This window comes from Ictidomys tridecemlineatus, chromosome 1 (genome assembly GCF_052094955.1).
Source record: "Ictidomys tridecemlineatus isolate mIctTri1 chromosome 1, mIctTri1.hap1, whole genome shotgun sequence".
Classification (NCBI taxonomy): Eukaryota; Metazoa; Chordata; class Mammalia; order Rodentia; family Sciuridae; genus Ictidomys; species Ictidomys tridecemlineatus.
In genome coordinates this window covers 122,470,948-122,496,377 of record NC_135477.1, presented here as the reverse complement: position 1 = coordinate 122,496,377, position 25,430 = coordinate 122,470,948, and the positions used below count along the sequence as shown (strand labels likewise).

At 36.5% G+C, this 25,430-nt stretch overlaps 1 protein-coding gene and 1 pseudogene across 1 annotated transcript in view; both read right to left on the bottom strand.

Moving 5' to 3' along the window:
• Positions 1–6,261: 6,261 nt before the first annotated feature.
• The window catches only part of Ndfip1 (Nedd4 family interacting protein 1), a 58,077-nt gene continuing 38,908 nt past the window's right edge, over positions 6,262–25,430 (bottom strand). The window contains exons 4-8 of the mRNA XM_005324230.3: positions 23,507–23,594; positions 22,444–22,568; positions 18,248–18,314; positions 14,740–14,845; positions 6,262–7,246 (exon numbers count right to left, since the gene is read on the bottom strand). Of these exons, the coding sequence (XP_005324287.1) occupies positions 14,742–14,845; positions 18,248–18,314; positions 22,444–22,568; positions 23,507–23,594 (384 nt within the window). The 3' untranslated portion in view covers positions 6,262–7,246; positions 14,740–14,741. The remainder of the gene's footprint in view (positions 7,247–14,739; positions 14,846–18,247; positions 18,315–22,443; positions 22,569–23,506; positions 23,595–25,430) is intronic.
• LOC101957137 (10 kDa heat shock protein, mitochondrial pseudogene) lies at positions 7,157–14,701 on the bottom strand (annotated as a pseudogene).

Sequence of the window (25,430 nt, the reverse complement as noted above, 5' to 3'; positions counted from 1 at the left end):
CCTCTGTTTGGCCCTGGGTTCCTCAACATTTTTATGGGAAGGTCACTAATAAACTAAGTGTGTAAATGCTCTACAATCCAGTTTAAAAAAATAATAACTGCTACTGGTGCTTACTCTACATATTTTCTGCAAAACACATTTATTTACCTTTCTTTCTAATAAAATACACCCAGCAATAAATAAAAGGCAGTAAAAATATCCATGGTTTGCTATTAAACTTGATATATTTTTAATGACAAGTTTTAGTATACTGTTTTTGGACAGATCAGGCATTATTTGGAAACAAGCATCCAGTGAGGACATGACTGAGATTAGCACCAAGGTACAAACACAATTATTTGTCCCAAGTATAGTGTCTGTATTGAGAATTTAAATGTCTCCCCTGAAAGATCAGATTGCATATTAAAATGGTCGATATACTTCTAGCAATGAGTCACTTGAATAAAAACACCACCATAAACACATTAGCCTTTCTGGGGTTTTGTTTTGTTTTTTAAGTTTAAACTACAGTCTGGTGAGTTCAGTTCATCACATGCTCATATAAGCACAGCAATGGCAGAGAAAGAGTCTTTGGAATTTCAAAGTCTTTCTTTTCCTTCTTTTTTATAAAGAGAACTTCTCAAGAGGGTGATTCAACCATTTCTCGGAGACATAAGTAAAGTGACCTGAAAAAAGGAGGATTTCTTCAGTCCCCACAATTAGCTGGCCACTTCATTCTGTGGGTCTGAAAGAATAAGGCAGGAGCCAAGGGCACCCACGTGATGCCCTCCTCTGTTGGTTCTCTTTCTCAACAAGTCCTGCTTGGTCTCAGACATCCTCCTTGCCCACCTCATCTTTTCCCATCATCCCTCAAGGGAAGGATTCTTTAGGCAACATCAGGGAATCCCACCTAAACAAAATCCCTTCAGGAGCAACAGAGTTTGAAAATGGCTTCAGAAACTAGAGAATAGTGTTTTTGTTTCCTTGTTTTGGAATTCTGGGCAAAGCACCACTTTTCTGGATCCCTAGGTGTTTAAAATAAAGCAGCAGGACGTAATAAACCACCCAAATTAGGTTTACCAGAAACTTAGATACACTCCTTTCCTTTTTGCAGACCATTTAGGACAATGCTCCCAGAAGGTCACCACATTAAAGGAAGCACAGCCTGGGAACAGCAGACGTGACATCTGTTGAACTTACTTTTCCATCTGTCACTGACACAGGCCACGTACGCATCTCCAGAACTCTTGGGGTCTCTAAGGGGCCTGCTAATCCATTCCTTCTCCTTTGCCCTTAGACCATCCCAAACACAGGATGATCTATCCTGTTCTTAAAGACCTCCAAGCAAGAGTCCACAATCACTCTTAGCCAAACATTTATAAATAATTTCCCTATGGCCTTTCCCCATTGCTCTGGATACACTTATACTTCCCATAGCTCTTCCATAAAGGAAATAAAAATATTGTAGCCAGGAGCTTGATAAGACCTACATAAATGACTTTTTTTGTGGTGCTAGGGAGTAAACCCAGGGCTTCTATACTCCCATCCCCCCAAACAAAATAATTTCTTTTTTCTTGATACTGGGGATTGAACCCAGAGAAGCTTTACCTCTTGAGCTACATCCCCTCAGCCCGTTTTATTTTTTATTTTGCAACAGGAGCTCATTAAGTTGCTATGGCTGGCTTTGAATTTGTAACCCTCCTGTCTCAGCCTCCTGAGTCACTGGGATTACAGACCAGCACCAAGGCACCCAGCAATAATTCTTAATCTTACCCAATAATCAATGTCATGAAAATTTTCTGATAAAAAATTAACTGAAAATTTATAAAGTATAGGTATAACCCGTTCTGCAAGTTTGTTCTATTCAACCTTTTATGGAAATTGAAAGTTAAAGAAAAGCTTAACCATTACCCCTATCCTGATCTGGAAGAACTATGGAACTGCTACAGGAACTATGACCATTTAGAATTCAATGGCACTGATATTAGAAAACATTAATGCATTTGAGGTCAGCCTGGGCAACTTACAAAAATCCTGTCTCAAAATAAAATTAAAAAAAAAAGGGCTGGGGATATAGCTAAGGTGGTAGAGTGCACCTGAATTCAATCTCCAGTACCTTTAAAAAAAAAATTTTTTTTTAATACCTAAATCTAGGAACTTCTCAATCACAAGCCTAAGGCCAAAAATAGGTTGGAGACCTATGTACAGATTAAGCCCAATTTTATAACATATAGCCCCAGAAATGAAATATATGACTAATCAAACAAATGAAAATATTATTTTTGTCAGGCACATGACCATGGGTACACAGATCTAGGCTTGAAAGGCACTGACTCAAACCTGGGAAAAAATGGATTGCTAATTTTACTTCTTCTGGACACCAGTGTTCACTATTTCTAATAATCACATAGGGCCAAACTATGCTAGTAATAAAAGGTTTGTGCTTTAACTAGTGGCTCAATTGACCTGCAGTCCCAAACCAGAAATAAGGTTTATATGTAAAAATCATCAATGCTGATAATCCGAGAAAAAAGCAACATCCCAAATGACCACAATGACATCTAAACACAGTGTCTGGCAAATATAGACTAGGAAATGTTCTGTCAAAATAAAGATGTGAAACCAGGAAGCAGATGGCAAAATTCTTTCTAAAACCTTAAGGAACATTTTAGGCACTGCCGACTGTTCTCCAAATAAAAAGAGATGTTTCATCAAGGGTAACTGAAGATAGTCACCATAATAACTGCTCCAAGCCTCTCTACTTGGCTCACGTGGCTGGCTTGAGAGGGGAAGCGGCCCTCGTCAGGGCATGAATGCACACCCTGCGAGGTGAGACTGGGGCAGCTCGCTGGCATTCTGGAGGAACTCCAGAGGCCTGCGCTGGGTTTCAGTCAAAGGCAAGGAATCCTCAACTCTACTTTCTGAAATAATGCTTTGTTAGGCAATCACCTTCTCTATTTGAGATTTCTTTTACGTTTTTGTCCCATTGTCTTGTTTTCTAGGCTGTGTATACACCTGAACCTTTCTAGACAACTGGGGAGTAATAGTATATACTTGTATGCTGCCTTTTCCCCAGATCTACTGCACTGATGTTTGGAAGACTCAAAGGAAACCATTAATAATGGAATATTTCATATTTTATAGACAGGGAAACTGGCCTCAGGAGGACCGCTCTTCATTCATATAATTTACATGAAAGCAGTTCTTTCTATAGGTCATAAAGTTGTAGGTGATGCGATAAAATGGGCTAGAAAAAAAGGATTTTTTTAGAATGGGGATGATACAAGATCGATTTCTGTAACTACCTTTTTATTCCTGAAAACCTTTTATTCTCAACCTAAACCTACCTCTACTCCTGGGGACTTCCCAGTGTATTTCTTTATGTCTTCTAGAGGCCACATGTTAACAACACCTTTTGTGATCTACATGAGTACAACTATATACATATGCAAAAGTATACAGGTATATGCCAAAGAGAAAGTTAAACCAAGAGCACTTTTAATTTTAGGTGGGGAGCAGGGGGCGCTTGCTGGCAATTAAACCCTAGCCTTATGCATGCTAGGCAAGTACTCTATGACTAGCTGTACCATCAGCCATAAAAGTACTTTAATACTGGCTTAATAAATGCTCTCTTATCTACCTTACAGACTATAAATAGTATTTAGGCTTAAAAATATACAAAACAAAATTCTACAATCTGGCTTTTTTTGGTGCCGGGGATTAAACTCAGGGCTTCACATATGGCCAGGTAAGCACTTTACCACTGAGCTACAAAATAATTTTTAATATAATCTATAGAAATGTTATCCCTTTTCATTCCTCAAATCATCTTCAGAAAGCCAGAAAAATAAAAATCTTGTAGCTGATAGGGACCAGTTAAAAACACCAGAATTATTTTGTCATAAACAATATTCTTCTACTTTATATAAATGTACATCTACATCTAATCTTGGCATAATTTAAAAGTGATTATTGATATTTACAAAATTCAGGTCCAAGTGTTTTTCTCATTTTGTCTCTATTTAATCTATGCCAATCCTCAAGAAGGATGGTATGAAAGTGGGAAGAGAGGTAAATGTGGATCCAGAGCTGAGGCCAGGGCTTCATTCCTGGGGGCCTACTTTTGCTGAGTCTTACCCAGAATCTTGTCATTTTAGGCAATCATTCAAAATTGAATTATCACTTCCACTGGCCCTGACACTCCATGTCAATAGTTATTTCTTGCCTTATTCCCCTCAGTAAATATAAACAATTTATAGCTAAGCTGAGTGTAAGAAAACAGTTAAGGCCAAAAGAAACTTCATGTGTGCTGCTACTCTTGATAGGCCAGAGCTCAAATCATATACTTAGTCTTAACAAGAAAGCAAAAGGAGGGAGGGAGGAAGGGAGGGAAGGAAGGAATGATGTTATCTTTTAATTCACTAAATATCTTGACTGAGGCTGTAGCTCAGTAACACTTGCCTAGCATGCACAAGGCCCTGGGTTCAATTTCCAGTACCACAACAACAAAAAAATTGTTTATTTAGAAAAATTCTAAACAAAATATATTAAATATATTTATTTTTATAACTTAACATGCACATTTTAATAATCTTTTTGTTTCCATACAAAACAATCCAGAGCTTTCTGAAGAAAAAAGAAAAAAAATGGCTACAGAGAACCCTTTAAACATAAACATGCATGGTTCAAATAGCAACAAGAGACAGGGCCTTCATCATCACTGGTGAGCCAGTTTATTCCAAAACTTTAGGCAAATAACAGTGGTTCTTCTGTATCTTTTCCCCAAAAAACTTTATTATAAAGACCCATCCTTCATCCCAAAGGGTCATTCTTACTAATGAACCATGCCAGGCTCAGTAGCACACACCTGTACTCCCAGCTACTTGGGAGGTTGAAACACAGGGATCATTCGGAGGAGGAAGATCACTTGAGCCCATGAATTCAAGGCCAGCCTGAACAATACAATAAAACCCTGTTCTCAACAACAAAACATATGGCAGAGGAGAACCTCCATTTTCATAGAAAGAAAATGAGAGAGAAAAATAAAAAATAACAATATAGCATAAATATTTTTACCCTAAATAGCAAGGACTTTAGATAACATGTGGTAATAATTTTATGTACCTCAAAGTACATAAAATTTTAACAATATTTAAAAGAATAAAAAAAATCATCTTCTTGACTAAGTGTTTCAAGGCATGTCAAACTGCAGGTTTACATATGACAAAGTATTATGGACCACCAAATATGTACAAATAGGAACTGCAAGCATTTCAGTTCACTGAATATCCAAACCAAATAAGATGCAAGGACCTACAGAATAAACACAAAGTCGGTCTACAGTGTTTGAGTTAATGGGATTTAAGACCCTTCTATTTTGTTCTGCAAGATAATTTTGAATAGTTCTGTTTTGTGTGTCCACAGTTATTCAGATAGAGATTTTTTTATTCTGAAACTCAGAATATTATAGGCCATAAAAAGCTTCAAACTCTAATGTTGGTATAGTCTGATTCAAACATTTAAAAATAGATCCACAGCTTTCATAAAAGTCCCTTGTCTATTGCAAAATATAACTTTTAAACAAGAATGTACCATACTGATAATTGTAGTTATCAAAAAAACTGACTGAAATAATCACTGAAATGTCAGTCCAGGAGACCCTTGATCTTCCTGTTTGGCTGGCATAACAACCTACATTTCTGTGCATTATATACTGACACCCCTAATAGACTTCCTATGCTGATTCTGGATGTTCGTGGGAGGCAGATGAATGAATTTACAGTTATTTTACTGTGCCAGAGTTGGTTTGTTAATAATTTGACTCTTAAATATTTCATTTGAGTACGTGGAAAACGCAAAACTCAATGGCTGATGTACTAGGAGGAATGAGAAAGCTTTAGCCTTAACTGAGTGCACACAGGATTTAAAACACAGGCTGTGTTCAACTGAGAAAAGAAGCAAATACAGGGAACATGCTGAAAAAACACTAGTTGAAAGTAAGTAACCTAATCGTACATCTAAAAAATGAAACATAATTAGAAATTCCAGAATGATTTATGTATGATCTCTAGAACTTTTCCCCATTTTTGTCCATAAAATGCTCACATATATTTTTAGGAATATACTGAGTAGGATATGAAAGAAAGAGATTTCATGTGCTGAAAACTGACCCATGACCAGTTTTTTTTTAAATATTTATAGAATGAGTCTGTTAAGATTAGAAAAATTTGTTTTAGCAATCAACAAATGCAAGCCAAAAAAATTAAACACTAATCTACAGTAAAAGGTGCTACACAAGAGACATTTATTAATGTTCTGTTGTATTTACAGTTTTAATATAGCAAACCAAGGTGAATTACCACTTGGGCAGAAAGCACATCATTCTACATTTATAACGCATCAGTTTCTGCTAACACATTGTAAAAGCAAGTAGTACAGTATGTTAGGGATCATCTCAAAAGTTCCAAGCTAATTCTTTCTTTGCTCTTAGTACCTAATCCTCTGGGACTCTAATTATACAGTGTCAAGAATTACATTTTAGTAATTAAGTTGCATTTCTCCTTACACTTTCTATTTTATACAGTGACAACACCTTTAGAATTCCTTAGGTACATACCACATAACAATAAGGTACTGCAAAATTTCAAATACAGACCATAAAAATTAATATTTATTTATCAATTAAGAACATACATTTTTGACCACACCTTAAATGTATTTTTGTACTATAATTTTGCTTCCAGGTGTTCACACACAGTACAATAAATTTCTAGATTAATTTTAACAGCAAATACGGATTATGTGCAGAAATGCAGTCATAACAAAATTTTTAACTTTTGAGAAAACCCCTTTAAAATAGCCAGCCTTAAACATATCTTACACTAAAATCTTTTAATTCCCAATTTGCTTTGAGATGGAGGATGACTAAAGCAAGACTGCCCCCTACTGACTAAAGGGACATGGCTCCATGCTATTTAAAATGACTACAAACAATACATAAGGCATTATTAATACATCACAGACTTGATTGCAAGAGCTTTTTCAAACATTAACCACTAATGATTCAATGATTACAGAATTATGCATTAACTATTAAAATTTTACACCTAGGAACAAATAGAGAGAAATGATCTTTTCAACAGTACTTTATTTTTTAAAGCAGGTGATTATTCCTCTGTGTTCTGCATCTTGATTCACTTCCTGCAGGTGTTCTCTTGCTTCTTGAGAGAGAATTCATAAATGCAGGAAGGCCTTTGCCAGAAAACATCTGCCAGAGAAGGATATTGAATATTGAAACTCTAGTTAGCTTGTTATTTTGGCTGAGAGAAGGATGTAGTCACAAAAGAAAGCAGGATGTTTGGAGACACGAGAAGTGCATTTTAACATAGTTTTCAGATTACTATATAATGACATCATGGTATTCAATAAACATTCAATTTTTAGTCCTTAACATTATCAAGGCCTCAAAAACTAGAAAGAACTGGTCTGCTTTCTCTAAAAACCCAGGGTAGGGGTTTCTCTCTTCTGTTCTAACAAAAGAACAGAATGAAGTAACAATTCACCCTACCTTTAACCCTGTCAGGAATGACTAAAACTTAGAACAGAATTCACATGCTCAAGTAATCTTCCTAACACACCTGAAGCTACTGTTTACCCAGACAATTCTGTCAATCTCACTTCCATTGAGGATGTTGATGATATCATGCTATATTTAAACAGACCAAGGCAAAATTTTAAAAACACACTGTAAACTCACAATTTCCATAAATACTTTTTAAAAATAAATTTTATAAAAAGCCAAAGTATTCTGGGGGTTTCTCTGAAAATAATAAATATATGTAATCCTGAAATATTTTAAGAAAGTTATATATGATTGAAATATAGGCTATCAGAATAAAGTCAATAGTGCCCCTCTCACCTTTTTTGGTGGTATTGGGGTTTGAACTCAGGGCTTTGCTCATGCTGGGCAAGCACTCTACCATTGAGCAATATCCCTATCCTGTTCATACATCTTGTTAAATGCCCGTTTTAATTTAATACTTTGAGGCAATTCCATACTGGCATAGTAAATTGTTCTGATTCTCATGGAAATAACTTGGGAAAAACTACCAGTTACTTCCTATTTTAATGCTAAAAGACAAAACACTAAAGAGATAACATTGATTACTGTAGTAAACATTTATTGAGAAACCACTTCTAGTACCCAGAACCAAGTGACAACTTAATGGGATCAACTGACAATTGGATGGGCTCATACACAGGCCTTTAGTTTACCTTTCTCTCTCCAGTTACTATAAAAGCCACAGGAACTCCACCCCAGGCACTTTTTAAAATATTTTGCTTAGATTACTGGATACATCTTTAAAAGGCTGTTCAAATGCAGACAAAGTACAATACTGGAGGAAATTAACATAGCTTTTAAAAACCATCAACATTTTTCCAAACTCCAAATTCAGTTAATATTCAGTAAACCAATGATACTGACTACAAGAGCAACTGTTATTTAGATTAAGAGACATAAAAGATTTGAAGATCTCAGAATATACAGAGACATCAGAGAGACAAGGAATTATAAGGAACTATAAAAACCAAGAAGAAAAACGAAAATTGGCAGACTGTTACCAAATAGAGGCTTTTATAACTAGGTCAGACTCATTACAAACCAAAGTGATTTCTGTTTTATCTGTTTTGATTAATGATGAAACTAATGAAACAATGCCTCTTAGGTCAAAACACTAGTTTGCAAGAACATTATGATAGAGTACAGGCAACATTTGTTAGTTCATGCTACTTCATCAATAGCCTTAACTGTTAAACCACTTTAACTCATGCAAAGACAAAGCCTGACACTCAACAATCATTTAAAATCCCTAAGAGGCTGGGAGCAGTGGCTCATGCCTATAATCCAGCTACTGGGGAGGCCAAGGCAAGAGGATCACAAGCTCAAGGCCAGTTTGGGCAATTTAGTGAGACTCTGTTTTAAAAAAATTAATAAAGTGTTGGGGTTGTGGCTCAGTGGTAGAATACCTATCTTCCTAGCAAGTTCAAGTACTTAAATTTATCCTCAACACCATACACCAAAATAAACAAAAACATCCCTAAAGAGGACCTAGATAGGTTACCATAGGTAATCTCAATGACCATACAAACTCCAAATAAAGATTCTTCCAAAAGGCACTGCTGTCTAAGACCCAGAGGCATGTTCACATCCACTTGACTAGCAATATCACATAAACAATGGTGGACTACATGAGCTGAAGGACAGATTTTGAAGACTGTGGATATCATTATACTAAATTTTGATCTGACCACTTTGGAAACAAAAGGGATCCAAAAGCCTATATATCATTTAAATGAAGAAGGAAGACAACCAAACCAGTTCTTATGTATGTTTTGTGAATTTTTAAAAATAGAAAATCCACTGTAAACACCATTTGTACTGTCTTGCCACTCAAAACAAAAATCCATTAAATCAAACTTTACCTTGAGAAGAAATTCCTTTAATAAAATGAGAGGTATTAAAGGAATTGGAAGAGGTGAAGTGTGTGCTATCATATAGAAAAAATTAAAATATTTGTTCCCTCAGGTATAGCTTACCAAGATAAAGGAATCACTTACAAAAGGGCCCTAGCTCATTAAAGCCAGGGCTTAAGGATAATTTTCTTTCTATTTAAAAAGACTTCTAAATATATTATACTTCATATGTACAAGTGCTTTTGGTACAACACAAATAGTGTTAGATATAATCAACTAAGTTACTACCTTATAGTTACTGTAGCGCATGCCTCATTTACCTGGCAGCATCAGAGAAGGTAGTGGTCCATAAAAATGTACTTTTCAGTGAACATAGTACATTTATTTTTTATTTTTCAAACAGTGCTAGGGATCAAACTCAGGAGGTCTCTGCATCCTAGGTAAAAGCTCTACCACAGAGCTACATCCCCAGCCCTGAACAGAGTAAATAAGTGTGAGTAATTTTTACTTTTTACCATATCAAGTAAAGATGTTTCTAAAAGAAATGCTTCTTTTTGAACAACAATAAGGAACATTTGCTTCCTCTCAGTCACACAATAGATGACACTGTGTCCACCTTTAGCAGTTTCTTCTGGTTTTTGTTATCAAGTAGGAAACCAGTTAAACTGAGGTAATTAATGTACCTTCCCTGTTGGCCTTCCAGAGCCTCCATGGGCTCTAATGGGGTACTTGACAGGACTACCTGAGTGTCAATAGGCTTTTGTAACATCTGCTTTGGTCTTTGGGGGATCAATTCCAGGTTGGTTTTTTATTTTGGGTAGCCAAAACTGAAAAGTCACTACTCTATACTCTCCTCTAGTAAAATCTTAATACAGCATGAAAGGTGTGTTATTTTTCTGCTATGGCTATTTTTAAAATTTTAAATTTCCTTTCTGTGGTCTTTCTGACAAAAAGAAAGCTTTTTTTTTTTCTTTTTTCTTGAGGGGCGGAGCTACCAGGGATTGAAGCTAGAGGTGCTTAACTACTGAGCCACATCCCCAGCCCTTTATATTTTGAGACAGGTTCTCACTAAATTGCTTAGAGCCTCACTAAATGGCTGAAGCTGTCTTTGAATTTGTGATCCTCCTATCTCAGCTTCCCCAGTCACTGGGATTATAGCATGTGCCACAGCGCCTGGCTATAGTTAGCTTTTTTTTCCCATTTACACGTTTTATTTGGAAATGTTTACACAAGTACAGGGAAACTAAATTTTTGAGATAGTGGATACTATTAGATTATCAGTTTATTATAAAAGAGACATGGAAATTATTTACATGATGAAAGATTTCAGAGCTTGAGTGGAGTGGGCAGCTTCATAGGATGCCACTTCAACAGAGATTCGTTTCAGTCTACCTACTTTCCAAGAATGTCTCCATCTCTAAATAAGAAATAATCCTTGTCATCTAGAATTACTTTGGTGCCTCCATACTTTGGGAGAACTTTACCTCCAACCTTTATACTAACTGGCTGAATCTCTCCACCCTTTCCTTTAGAGCCTGATCCCACAGCTACTACTGGTGCTTGCAAAACTTTTCCTTGAAATTTTTCTGGAAGCATAATGCCTTCTTTGGTTACAGTTTCGGCTGCACTCCTTTCAACCAATGCTCTGTCAAAAAGTGGAAGAAACTTTCTAAATACTTGTCCAGCCATGACTCTGCACCACCGCAGCTCGGACTTCACTCTTGGTTAGCTTTTAACAAGTGACAGTACCATCAAAGAAAGCAGGAGTCAATAAAAGAAAAGCTTTCTCACTTGATGGGTTTCCAGTACATCTTCTAACTAAATTTACTCTGAACTAGAGAAAGAAAGCTATATGCATTTGGATCTGAATGGAAAGTTCTTATCCCCTTCAATGGACAAAGCACATTCAATCCCATGGTATGTTATGGCTTTTCAGGCTTCCTCTGGAGATCCTGAGAATTAATAAGAATATCATTAGAATTCTAAATGCTACTTTAGGTCTCCAAAACTCTTACTTTGAAGTTTTGAATCCTCTATTTTAAGAATGATTTTCAAATCAACTAGGATGTCAATGCTATCATGCCCTCTACTGGGGGATATGAATTTACTATACATAAATTTTTTTTCTTGCAGTGCTGGGCATTGAACTCAGGGCCTTGTATATGCTAGGCAAGTGTGCTATACCACTGACCTATTTCCCCAGAGCTGAAGCACTGTCAAGAGTCCTGATTTCAAACAAGCTCCTCAACAGTTCTCACAGCATTATTATCAAGGACTGCCTGCTTTATATCATAACCCTAAATACTTTTATTTTTATTCATTCATTCACTTATTATTTATTTATTTATTTATTTTGCAGCCCCAAGGGGCTATATCCCCAGCTCTTTATTTAATAGTGCTGGGGATTGAACCCAGGGCCTTGTGCATGTGAGGCAAGCACTCTACCAACTGAGCTATATCCTCAGCCCCTCCCCAGCTCTTTTTACTTTTTAAAATTTTGAGATAGGGCCTCACTAAATTTCTGAGGCTGGCCTCAAACTTGCTATCCTCCTATCTTAACTTCCTCAGCCTCTGGAGTTGCTGGGATTACAGATGTGTTCACCATGCCTAGCTAGATGTATTGTTTTAAATTCAGAACACTCATAAAACATTTCAAATTTTTAGAAAATAAAAAAATTTTCATTAAAGTCCCTAACAATCTAGGAAATCTGACTATTTCAGGCTTTCTATGCTATTTGTTATAGATAAAAAGCAAGATTAAATGCATGCCCCTATTAAAGATTCAAATTTTTATCCAGCTGAAGAACGTAGAGAACAGAGGGATGATGTCAGTCCACTGAGAAATTTACTGCTGCCTATAGAATTCATTATTTACAAGAAGAGAGAAATCTATCCCCTCTGGATCTTTTGCACAGCAATGTTTTAGGGGAGATTTGTGGTGATTTCAGCCCTGTTTGTAAAGAACCCTGTAAAAAGCATTAACTTTTGATCTTTGCTATTTGAGAATTAACCCCAAGGCTAACTGTATATTATAATCAGATATGTAGATGAAAGATGACAACAGTAATTGAATAAAACAGCACAGAACATCTGATAGGCCTCTTAAAGTTAGAATGTCCTAGACACAAAGACACACCACAGGCCTTAGGGCCCAAGTCAGTGTTAATCCATGTCCAGATTTTGTGACCATAATCAAATTCATAACATGCCACACATTTTTAAACATGTAATATTAAGATTCTCCCTTTAAAAAAAAAACACAAAGTACATAATCCCTTGGGGAAATAATTTTAACACAGTTTAAGCCATCTGTTACTTACATACGTATATTTAATTCTACATGTAAAATGTTTAATACAGTATCTGACACATGGAAAACTTTATAATGGTAAGACTATATCACACTTGAAAAACATTTTTATTATATTCAAGAAGGTATAATCATATTATTCTCTTGCTTAAAAGCTTTTTTAACACTGCCTCATAACATGGCAAATTAAATACAGTACTTAATTTTCTTGAAGCATACACCATATACCTGAGACCACCATAAGCCTTCAAAACTGAGAAACCCACTTTTAGTACATCATTACCTACATAAACTATGATACCAGACAGCAAATACAAACTCCTGTTCTCATGGGCTTAGCTTGCACCCAGTTAACATGTCAGTGGGTTAAAGGGCAGCTCTATGAACTTGATGCTTCCACTGAAAATGGGCTTAATATTCAAGATCGTTAAGAACACTGATTGAACCTGTTTTCTAGTCTCAATTCTTTATATTCTTTTATGTTCCCATTGAGTTGTTGTCATTTGTATTTCCCTGCCTCTATTTCTTTTCTTTTTTTTTTGGGGGGGGGGGAGGGGTATGGCATTGGGGATTGAACTCAGGGGCACTGGATCACTGAGCCACATCCCCAGCCCTGTTGTGTATTTTATTTAGAGACAGAATCTCACTGAATTGCTTAGTGCCTTGCTTTTTCACGGAGGCTGGCTTTGAACTCTCGATCCTCCTGCCTCAGCCTCCCAAGCCTCTGGGTCCCTGCCTCTATTTCTGCTCTGTACTCTGCCTTAAGTGACTCTGAAATTCGTTCCCACGCTATCCAAATTTCCACTTGCTAAAACTCTGTCATTTAACATTAGTCACTACTGCTACACACATGTTGTTGTAAACCTTGTGTACTGACCTCTGAGTGGTACTCAACATTCCACTCTTATCATCCACACAGCTCCCAAAAGCCCAAGGAATAGAGTCATGAGGGCCTAGATTGTCTTACCAGAGAGCTTTATCTGGCATATTCTTTTCCCAAGGTTCCCTATCTCTTCCTTTAGGTAGCTATTTCTGTCTACCACTGTAAGATGGAGTCAGCCTCTTGGGAAAACCATGTGTGAATCAAAGAGCTTTGGCAGGGCTTAGTCCTCCTGTTCTAAGCAAGGAGAAAGGTCCTTTCTCCCCTTCCTTCTGTGGGGTTTGACTCCCCTCACCACAAGAGTGATAATATATGGGTGTGATGTGAAAGAAGGCACCAGGGAAGTTGTAAGATGTAAGATATAAGCCTGTTGGGCATAGTGGCACATGCTTGTAATCCCAACGACTATGGAGGCCGAGGCAGAAAGATCACAAGAACAAAGCCAGCTTCAGCAACTTAATGAGACCCTCAGCAACTTAACAGAGAGCCTGTTTCAAAATTAAAAAAAAAATTAAAAGGGCTGGGGACATAGCTCAGTGGTAAAACACCCCTGGGTCTAATCCCCAGTGGGGGGGGGGGGAGAGAGAGAGAGAGAGAAGCCTTATTGAGCTTATTAGCAGCCCAGACAAATGAAATTCCTAAAGTACTCTTATAGTCTCTCCTCCTCACTCTGGCCTTAGGGACTCTACATGATTAGAGAAGAGTGATTAGGCATGAAGGGTTCCTTGTGAATGCTGTCCTCTGGAACTGGAACAACACTAAGAGGATGTGAGAGAGATTCAATCAAGCAATGAAGCTTCCTGATGACAGCATTAAGATCGTTCCTTCCTTGGTATAATTAAAGCATGAGATGATGTTTTCTCCTATGGCAGTTTGCTCACTTGCCCTTATCAATGTTTTTTTGTAGATATAAGCCTTAATAATGTAGAAACTACAAAAAGACAGGGACTGTGCCTTCCTTACCTTCTATTTACCCTCTACCACAAACACTTACTCTAAAACTGAATAGAAATCTTCAGTGTAGCATGATTACACTGGGATAAGAACACAACCTCCCCCACACCACCCCCATCCCCACTCCACCCCACCCTCATACCTTTAATAAATAAAGAGAACTCTGGTCCTGGGGAGATTTGAGAAAGTTTCTGGCATCTTCCGGACTTTTGCATAATTAATAAATCCTCTGAGAAACAGGAGAAAGCCTAATTTAAAAAAGAAAAGTCAAGTGAATTTATAATTTCCATGTTAAGTCTTCACCCCAGAAATATCCCTCTTGATAGCAATTCTTTGTCATTTTTCTGCTAAAGGATATTAAAGCATGAGCAATTTCCAGAATTTCCAAAAGATTTTTTATAACAAATTATCCATTTATCAATGAGAAGGCATAATTTCATGAGCCAAAAGTCTATTTTGCATATTGAGAATCTAATAGGTCTAAAAAGGAAAAAGAAAAGATGAGGCCAGACATTTATATTTGAAGGCCACACTATCTACTGAGTTTAAAAAAATAAAAAAAGGATGAAAGTAAGTAAGTAATCCAAGATAATAAGTTCCAAAACAGGGAGAAGTTAGAACAGAGTTTTTCTCAGGTAAAAAATATTCTAAACTTTCTTGAGATTTTTTGTTGTTGTTGATGACAGTACATAAAGCTGTCCACTAGATGTCAGGATGCCTCCACCTATTATAACATTTCTCATATTCTCTGCTATTAAGCTCTTCTTTCTCTACTCTCATTAATGCTGTTTTTGTTTGTTTGTTTGTTTTAATGACTATACCAGAGTCTACTCATTTACAGAAGTCTGCACTTCTTGAAATGGTTTGTGGGGAGGTGATGCTACTCCTCCAATGGAAACCACACACTCCTGACTCTCCTTCAGAGATGGTCCTTGAGTTTTGAGTACATTTTAAACACTGCTATTGAAAGATAGATAAAGTTTACTGTATATAGTAAGATGGGCTCCAGTTTACTTACTGACTTGTACAACATAACCACAATCTAATTTTAAAACATGTTTCTTACTCCCCCAAACCCTGTGCCCATTAGCAGTCACTACCCTTTCACCTGTTCCCTCCTCCCTCTTTTTTAATCCATCACTTTCTTTTGGACACATGTTTAAGTATACTCAGAGGTGGAAAACTCTGTACTCAGGAGAAATGATTTGGGCAATAAGCAAGAGTTGTTGTGGCTGGGCTCAGTGAATACGATTCTGTTCAGCATCAAAAGCACACAGTAGGGCTGGAGTTGTGGCTCAGTGGTAGAGCACTTGCCTAGCATGTATGAGGTACTGGGTTTGATTCTCAGCACTGCATATAAGTGAATAAAGGTCCAACATCTAAAAAAATATTTTTTTTAAAAAAAGCACACAAACAGTAAATTAAGGGTTACCCTTCCAAATACTGGGATGGGCGAGGAGGGAGGCAGAGTCCTTCTAAAAGGGAGAGCATGTGACCTGTATATGGACGGGATAGTTACGAATCAGCTCAGATCCAACCAAAGAGTGCTTTGTGGGATGAGAATATAGATCAATTTTGCTGGATACTCCAACTTTTAAGAAAAGTAACACAAAACAAACAAACAAAAACCTCATGGATGATTTCTATGAAAAAATTTTGATTTGTAAATGTTGACAACTACAAGGAAAAAAAAAAACCTGTGGTACAGCTGGACATAGTAACATAATCCCAGCAACTCAGGAGGCTGAGGCAGAAAGACTGCAAGTTCAAGGCCAGCCTGAGTAACTCAGTGAGTCCCTGTCTCAAAATAAAAAATTTTTAAAAGAGCTGAGGATATATCTCAGTGGTAGAGTGCCCCCTGGGTTTATTTCCCAGTATTGCAAATATAAACAAACAAAACAAAGAGTTGAAACAAACCACAACCACAGGCTAGATGTAGTTCATGAGCTTCTAGTCTGAGACCCATGCCAAGTCCCTTGCAGAAGAAACTCCATAAAACAAGTTCTTCTCGAGAAAAGTTCCAAAAATGACCCAAACATTGGGTGCAAAAGCATATAAGTATAACCAATGTCTTAACATGTTTTTGCATATAAGAAAACAGTACACAGCAGGAATGATCAATGATAAAGTATCATAAATCCATCTTCCATGAAACTTTTAAATAAAAAAAATCTATCCATTAAATTTCTTTAAATAATTTATGCTGCAATCAACCAGTCTGCACACATACTTAATAATTCTGCTTTGGTTCATTCAGGATTTGATTTAACTTTAGACTTCAGGAGAGAGGGGTAGTCAGGCTTTCTCTTGAAAATACAATTTAGAGAATAAGCAAATCAAAGAATTATTCTCCCTAAGTTATTGTCTTGTTGGTAATTTTTATTATTAAACTTCTCAGTAATCAATGGAGGGGGAAAAAGAAAATCACTTTCTCTCTCTTGAATTACTGGAATTCCAATGACCAACAGCACAGTGAATGATGCTGCTTGCAGAAAAGGACAGGGAATAAAGTGATAAATGACTTGTATTTTCTATGTAAAATTTAGGGTCAGCAACACATGACTCTGTCAAACTAAGCAAAGCAGGTCCTGAATCTATTAAACCTATTAAGCACCTACTGGGTATGGTTACTAGGTTGTGCCAGGTCCATGAGCAGAATACCACCAAGAATCTTTAATACAGAGGCAACAAGAGGGCCCAAACCAGGAGGTAGGAGAAAATAGTGTCACCAATGGGGAACGTGGCAATCACATCAAACAGCTGCAAACAGCCCAGCTCTTGCTTCTAAGATGTAACAACAGTGATGATGGCCTCTCTTATTGTATCATATACATTTTCTAAATGAATAATGAAGAAGCCACATTAAAACAATTCACCCCAGTGGGCTTGTCTATTTGTTTGCTTTGTCTTTTTTCTTTTTACTTCTAAAGGAAATAATGCGTAAAAAAATAAAATCTTAAAACTGATAGTCTGGGCTGAGGATGTAGCTCCAAGGGTGGAGTGCTTGCCTTACATGCACAAGGTCCTGGGTTTAATCCCCAGCACTATACACACAACACACACACACACACACACCAACACACCACCACCACCACCAACAACAAAAACTAATAGTCTGAACTACCTGGATTTTTTTTTTTTAAAGTTTCCTCCCCACTATAAAATAATTCTTAAATGGTAAACTAAAGAATTCTAGAAAACCAATAACAGTCATTTCAGAAGTTATGTCTAATAAGGCTATCCATTTCTGTTGTCTACTGAGATCTAACCAAAAATGAACTATATACACTCATGAGTTTAATACACCTATGAGCAATTTGAGGCTGAGTTTGTGAACACTTTGTGGCAATAACAGGGAGGAAACTCCACAGATTAACCAGTCTTCTCATGAGTAATGCTCTACTGATCAAATGGGGATGAAGTATCCATAAATGGGTTAAGAAAAACCACTACAGACTCATCATTAACATGCACATTACTCTGATGGTGACAACAGCCTAATCTTTAAGAAAGAAACATTTTCAAAATTATACTTTTAATGGATAATTATTATATTGCTATGTAATAAGATGATGGTTTACTAAAAGTAATTTTACTTGTAAAATTTAACATAAATTTTTCTCTCCTTATATTATATTAGAAGTGCTTACCTAAAACCAGGAACACCCACCAGAGCCAGTACTGACCATCAAAGTATCCAGGGAAATAGGTGGAAAACTAAAAAATAAGGAAAACACTTTATATCAGCTTAACAAATACAATTTTACACAGTAATTTAATGGCGCATAATATACAAGGCATTTGTTAAACCACTGCTGACATTTAGCCCTTATAAAAGTTTAGAAAGTGCAAGTTGAGGGGATGTAGCTCAGTTGGTAGAGTGTTCGCCTTGCGTGCACAAAGACCTGGGTTCAATCCCTAGCACTCCCCCACCAAAAAAAGGCAAGTTGAAGTATGTTAATGTGTTACTGATTTGAAATGATCTGATAAATGCAAATCTATTTCCTTTCATGAAAAGCAGTCCTTTTATAGCTTTAGTTTTATGGCCTCCTTGTTTTCGGTTTTTGTTTGGTACTATTATGGGCCAGGATGTGCAAGGACCAAACAGACTCCATTTTATCCTGAGACTCCATATCATGTAAGAAATGCTTCTCCTGTGGGAAAGCCCCACCTCTGTACCCATTAATAGTTACCTAGCAATTCTTATACAATATAAAATTGTTCTCTTTGCTTTCCATCTTTCTTGGGCAATGTCCCTTGTCAGAGATTGATTATCTAGACGTTAGTAATCATTCTCTTGTACTCAACTAAGGTCATTTTGACCCACTTCCTTTCTGCTTGCTTGCTGCTATGCCAATCTGGAAAGTCCTGTGGGAAATACCAATGTACCCATTGCATTGTCTCGTTAACTATCCAATTCAGCTTCTGTACTTGCTTGCTTACATTGGCTAAACCTCCAAACATCCCTTTTGTGGTTTTTTGGCTTAAATATGAGGCCAACTTTAGGTGGGCATGTTACTCTGACCATCTTCTTTTTAGAGAGTAGAGTGTCTGCCACTGGCCAGCAATAAGGGCTTAATTGGAATGGCAATGTGTGGTCTGAGAGTTATTTGAGGGTCTTGATATCAGTTTAACAGTACCAGGGATTGAACTCAGGGGCACTGGACCACTAAGCTACATCCCCAACCCTATTTTGTATTTTATTTAGAGACAGGGTTTCACTGAGTTGCTTAGTGCCTCACTTTCTCTGAGGGGCTGGCTTTGAACTTGCGAACCTCCCAAGCTGCTGGGATTACAGGCGTGTGCCCGCCCCCACCCGTCCGACCACACCTGTAATTTTAAAGTATATAAAAATTTTTAAAGTAATTAAAAATTTGACTTTTTAAAAATACCCCCCCAACACAGTATTTGTCCTTCTTAAAACATGCTTCAATGAGAGTTTTACTTGATTTATGCAATGCTAAAATTAATTGTTTTCCTAATATTGCCTCTTTTCTACAAGGCCCAGTTTTGTTCCTACTCCTCCAGCCTTGCCTTCACCTTGGTTAATCCTATGCTTTTGCTAGTAACTGGTTTAGAAATGAACACAGGGTGTCATTCTGGCCAACAGAAATTCAGGATTTCTGAGAATGCTTCCTTGCTCTTACAGAGAAATGGGGAAAAAACTACCAACAACAAAAAATACAGATAGGCCAACAAGATTTTTCAACTTAAAAAATTTCAATTTTAAGATGTGTGAAAGCAATAAGAATTCAGTAGAAACCATACTTCAAAGTACCGCTCTTTTCCTGCACTAGTCACATGCAACGTTCTCTGCTGGGCAGCAGCAGTAAACCACAGCTCTCAATCAGCCATGTAATCGTGAGGGGAAACTGGCACTCTACTGTATACTCTGATGCTACTCTACATTTGGTAGGTTAGGTTAGGTGTTATCAAATGCATTTTTGACTTAATAATATTTTCAACTTACAAAATAAGTTTATCAGGACATGACTCCATTACAAATGGAGAAACCACCTGTAACTCCCTTTCTCCTGTTGAGTGCCATTGTGTTTCAATGTAGTATCTGAAACTGCCACCTTTAGTGAGAATGATAGCAACATGCTAAATATCAGCTCTCCCTCATGATGTTCATGAACTATTGATTTAACTAACCTCCATTTCAGGACTCATTTTCATGGAGAATAAACTTTCTCCATTGTTTTTCTGATTTTCTAAGCCACTTGGAGCTGGGTTTTCAGTTTCACATTCAAAAAGCATCCTAACTGATTTAAGCTCATCATTTGAATCAGTTAAAAATCAGTCAAAAATTTAGTTTCAAAGAAAGATGAGAAACTAATTCTATCTGTTTTTTTTTGGAGGTTTTGATATCAAAGAATTTACTGTAGTTGGAGAATTCATATATAGCAGTCCCCCACCCGTCCATACAGAATGACTTTCAAGACCCCCCAGTGGATGCTTGAAACTGCAGATAGTGCCAAACCCTAGGTATAAAATGTTTTTTTCCTATACGTACCTACCTCCAATAAGGTTTAATTTATAAATTAGGCACAGGAAGAGATTAACAATAACTAATATTAAAACAATTTTAACAATATACTGTGAAAAAAGTTATGTGAGCATGGTTTAGCTCTCAAAATATCATATTGTATTATAAACCTTAGAAACTTCAGTAAATAGGGTGTGGGGGTTTACTCCTGTAATCCCAGAGAGACAGGAAGATTGCAAGTCTGAGGCCAGGCTGGGCATTTTAATGAGATCCTAGCTCAAAAATAAAATAAAAAAGTGTTGGGGATATAGCTCAGTGGTAGAGAACTTGCCTAACATTAAAAGGCCCTGGGTTCAATCCTCAGTACTGCCAAAAAGAAAGGAAGAAAAAGGAAGAGGAGGAAGAGGAAGAAGGGAGGAAGGGAGGAAGGGAGGAAGAGAGAAAGGAAGCGGAACCCCAGTCTATGATTCTTGCCCATTTATTATCAAGAACTGACCTTTTCACAAAAAGAAAGCACTTTATGGCTTCTTTTTGACATATCCAAATTATGAATTATACTTTGGGGCCATTATTAAGTAAAATAAGGTTGACCTGAACCCAAGGGTTTTGATAACCTGATAATCTGATAACTGAGATGGCTACTAAGTGACTACAGTGGGAAGTTTATTCCGCATGAGTACACTAGCAGAACAATCCTTCAGGTTTTGAGTGGGATGTTTCATTTCATCACACTGTTCAGGATGGCATGCAATTCAGAATGAACAAATTGTTTATTTCTAAAATTTTCCATTTAATACTTTCAGACTTGGATTGATCACAGGGAACTGAACTGAAAATAAGAGAGGCCCATGATATAGTATTTTATTTCTTAATAAACTATAACAAGACTTAGAGAAGGAATGAAAACTTCTTTGTGGCCTAAGTTCTTAACTTAAAGCCCAAGTTTTAGATGAATGCACATTAGCTACCTAGGGGGAAAGCTCCTGGTTTTTATCAGATTCTTAAAGGATTCTGGAAACCTAAAAATGTTAAAAGTGTTCCAGAATAAATAAAATGAAGCTACTTTGAAGAACTGAGTATTTAAGTATGCCAACTTACAATGAGTAAATTGATTTGCTCTATAAGGAAGACAATAGCAATAATAAACTTAACGGAAATCAGAGAATATTTTAAAAGTTGGGATGTTTTATAACTTTAAATAACTTTGTATGATTTTAACTGGCAACTCCCAAATCACTGAAGGTACACACATCTCTCTAATCTGATCCCTAATGGAGCAATATTTGTTAAATATTGTTGTCTGCACAAATATTTTGCCCTAACTAATCATAGAAGGAAGGAAAACAAACAGAGAGAAGAAAATAAGAAGAAATTAAGATTAACAATTCAGAAGAATTAATGAGAGGAATGCCTGTTTTTGATGAAACACCAAAGAAGTGATATCCTTTTTATTATACAAATAACTAATTTTGGACTGTACATACACATTATCTTAAGTATTAAAAACAAGAAGGCAGAGCTGGGGTGTAGCTCAGTGGTAAAATGCTTGCCTAGCATGCATGAAGCCTACATTCAATCTTCAGCACCATGAAAAATAAATAAATAAAAACAAAGAAAGCAGCTGGTGAACAACCTGTAGAATAAACCAATATTCATTAGATTTAACAACAAAAATTGGATGCAGGAACCACTTGCAACTGATTTTGGTTCAACTACATTATAAAACCAGAAACAAAGATTAGTATAATTTTAAATGTTGAGATAACTTCGAAAATGCAAATGAAAAAAGTCAAACATTCAAAATCATTCTGATTATTGTCTCTCTGGAGGATCTATCTTTCCTGTTGTACAACTTACCCTGACAATCAGGATCCACTTAATTAGAGAGAGACCAAATCCTGAGATGGCCCCATACCTTCCTGCAGCTGAGGTGGTCAGGCAAAAAGACAGGAAAAACCCAATCCAGTTGAAGAGGAATGCCACTGAAAAAGCAGAAGGGGAAAAAAAAATGCCAGCCAAGTCTTATTGGAGAAGAAGCAGGAATGCCCTTTACATCTGCCTCTGCTTTGGTGACTTTCCCAAGGATAAAAGAGAGCCTGTCCTTCACAACCCTTACCCCACCTCTCCCAAACATCCATCCTCTTGTCTTCTCCTAAAAGCAATAAAAAAAAAAAATCCTCTTTGAATATCATTTTATACTATTATGTTTATTTCTATTCATGCCCAAAATGCCTTAACAGTCACCAAAACTGTATACTCATGACCTGTGCTCTTCACTATATGTTATATACTTCAGCAAATAAAATAAATGCCTGGGGCTGGGGTGGTGGCTCAGTGGTATAGTGCTCGCCTAGTATGCATGAAGCACTGGATTCGATCCTCGGCACCATATAAAAACAAACTAATGTATCCACCTAAAAATCTAAAGATACATAAATAAATATTTAAATAAATAAATAAATACCTTGGCCATTAAATTGGTGCCCCCAGATAATCTGATTCATGTTACTCATCCTGCTGTGAATTCTAACAGTTTATATAACATTACCTCTAAAAACATTGCATTTTCTTTGTTTTAATAGAGAGAGGAAAAAAAATAGTTGCTCATTCTAAATGAGACTCATGAAAAGATAAATGAACAATAATATCAAAGGGAAAATATCAGGCTGATTTTGACTTATCAAAAAATAGACGCTTATAGAAGACAATTTATCAGACAAGGGCATTTAATTCCTACTCTACAGATTAGGTGTGAATAGGAATAATGTAAAGACACTCTGTGGACTTGGAAAATGAAGCTTAGCTCATGTAAAAATGCATAAATGCTTTTTTTATAAAAATGCTTTAATTATATTTTCCACATATTAATTCAAAGCACCCTGGTTTGTAAGAAGTGACTTTGCTGTGTGTATATACTTACTGAAAAAAGTTAACATGAAAATCCCATCATTTCCTATCCTCAGCTGGTCAGCATCATCAAAATCATCCCGGCCCACAAAATCTTCATCCTAATTGAAAGAAAAAGGTAAATTTCATTTTGCATCATAAAGTAAAAGATATAATTAGAGTTGAAATAAATCTTTCTTTTTAATCTCTATGGTTTTCTAAATAAATTTTTCACTTTATAATCCAAATTCTTTTTTCCCCCCACTGGTGCTAGGAATGAAACCAGGACCTCCTGCCTCCTAAGAACACACTATATCACTTAGCTGCACACCCAGCCCCAGTGGAAAGTCTTTTAACAATACATTTCAATAATTTAAAAGTTCAAAATGAGAAATTATATCCCATCTAATTCAAATGTAAAAAATAATAATAATAATAATTCACAGGCAGGCGCAGTGATGCCTACCTGTAATCCCAGCAATTTGGAAGGCTGAGGAAGAAGGTTTGAAAGTTCAAGGTCAGCCTCAGCAATTTAATAAGACCCTCACCAACGTAATGCAACCCTGTCTCAAATAAAAAATATAAAAGGCTGGGAATGTAGTTCAGTGGTAAAGTGGGGAAAAATATTTTTTAAAGTTCACAAAGAACTATTTTCTTTTTCAAAATTATCTTAAAAAAATGTTTACACATTTGACTTAAATTCTAGAAAATCAGTAATCAAGGGCCTGTTTAGGGCCTATAATGTAATAGCAATTTAGGACCGTACTAAGGAGATAGGAGGAAGACAGCATGATACATAAGCAATCTCTAGAGCTGCCCACTGCTCAACTTGTCCATAAGCATTTGTTTGTGTTGGTATATAAGTCTGAAACAAATTCACCTACAGTCTTACTTGCATACAGGATCTTTTCTATCCTAACTTGAAAACACAATATTGCAGATTTTAAAGAAACACGATCTTGACCAATACCAACATATGTGGCTTATCTTTTCAACTGATGTAGGTATGTACTGAAATATTTAAAGGTAATTGAGTATACCTTAAAATTGAAAGTAACAAGCTCTACATAGCTCAAGAAAGGCACTAAAATTTAAAAAAAAAAAAAATCAAAACTTGTCCTACAGAGAAAAGGGTCTGGAGAGGAACATATATACCAAACTGTTACTGGTGGTTACCCTGGAGAAGGGAACTAAAGAAAGGGAAGTGTCAGTGGCAGTTGTTTTTTCTAACTGAAAACACTTCCCCTATCATTTTAAATCTTTATAAGAATGTTTTGTTTTACAGTTGTGTTTTGTTTTTTTGGTGGTGCCATGAACTGAACCCAGGGGTACTCTATCACTAAGCTACACCCCCAATCCTTATTAATTTTTTATTTTGAAACAGGGTCTTGCACCTAGTTGCCTAGATTGGCCTTGAATTTGAGATACTCCTGCCTCAGGCTTCCTAGTCACTATGATTATAGACATGTACCACAATGCCTAGCTTAAAACAAATTTTTCAAAAATATTAAAAATCTAAGTTAATATTAGCAGAATAAGATTTTGTCTTTTTTTTTTTTTTTTTTTTAAGGAAAGTGGAAGGATATTGGGAATTAAACCCAGGGGCACTTTACCACTGAGCTACTTCCTTAGCTCTTTTTATTTTGAAACAGTTTTATAAAAGTTACTGAGGGTCAGTAAATTGCTGGGACTGGCCTCAAACTTGCATTCCTCCTGCTCCAGCATCCAGAGTCACTGGGATTTGCATCATTGCACCCAGCTCGTCCCCAGCCTTTTAAATTTTATTTTGAGACAGGATCTCACTAAATCCAGGCTGACTTAGAACTCATGATCCTCCTGCTTAAGACTCCTGAGTAGCTGGAATTACAGGTGTGCAAGACAGGCAGAAACAAACTGTTTTTTGCATAGCTACACAAAGTTATACACCAAAAATACATGAAGCAACTTATTCTGTATAT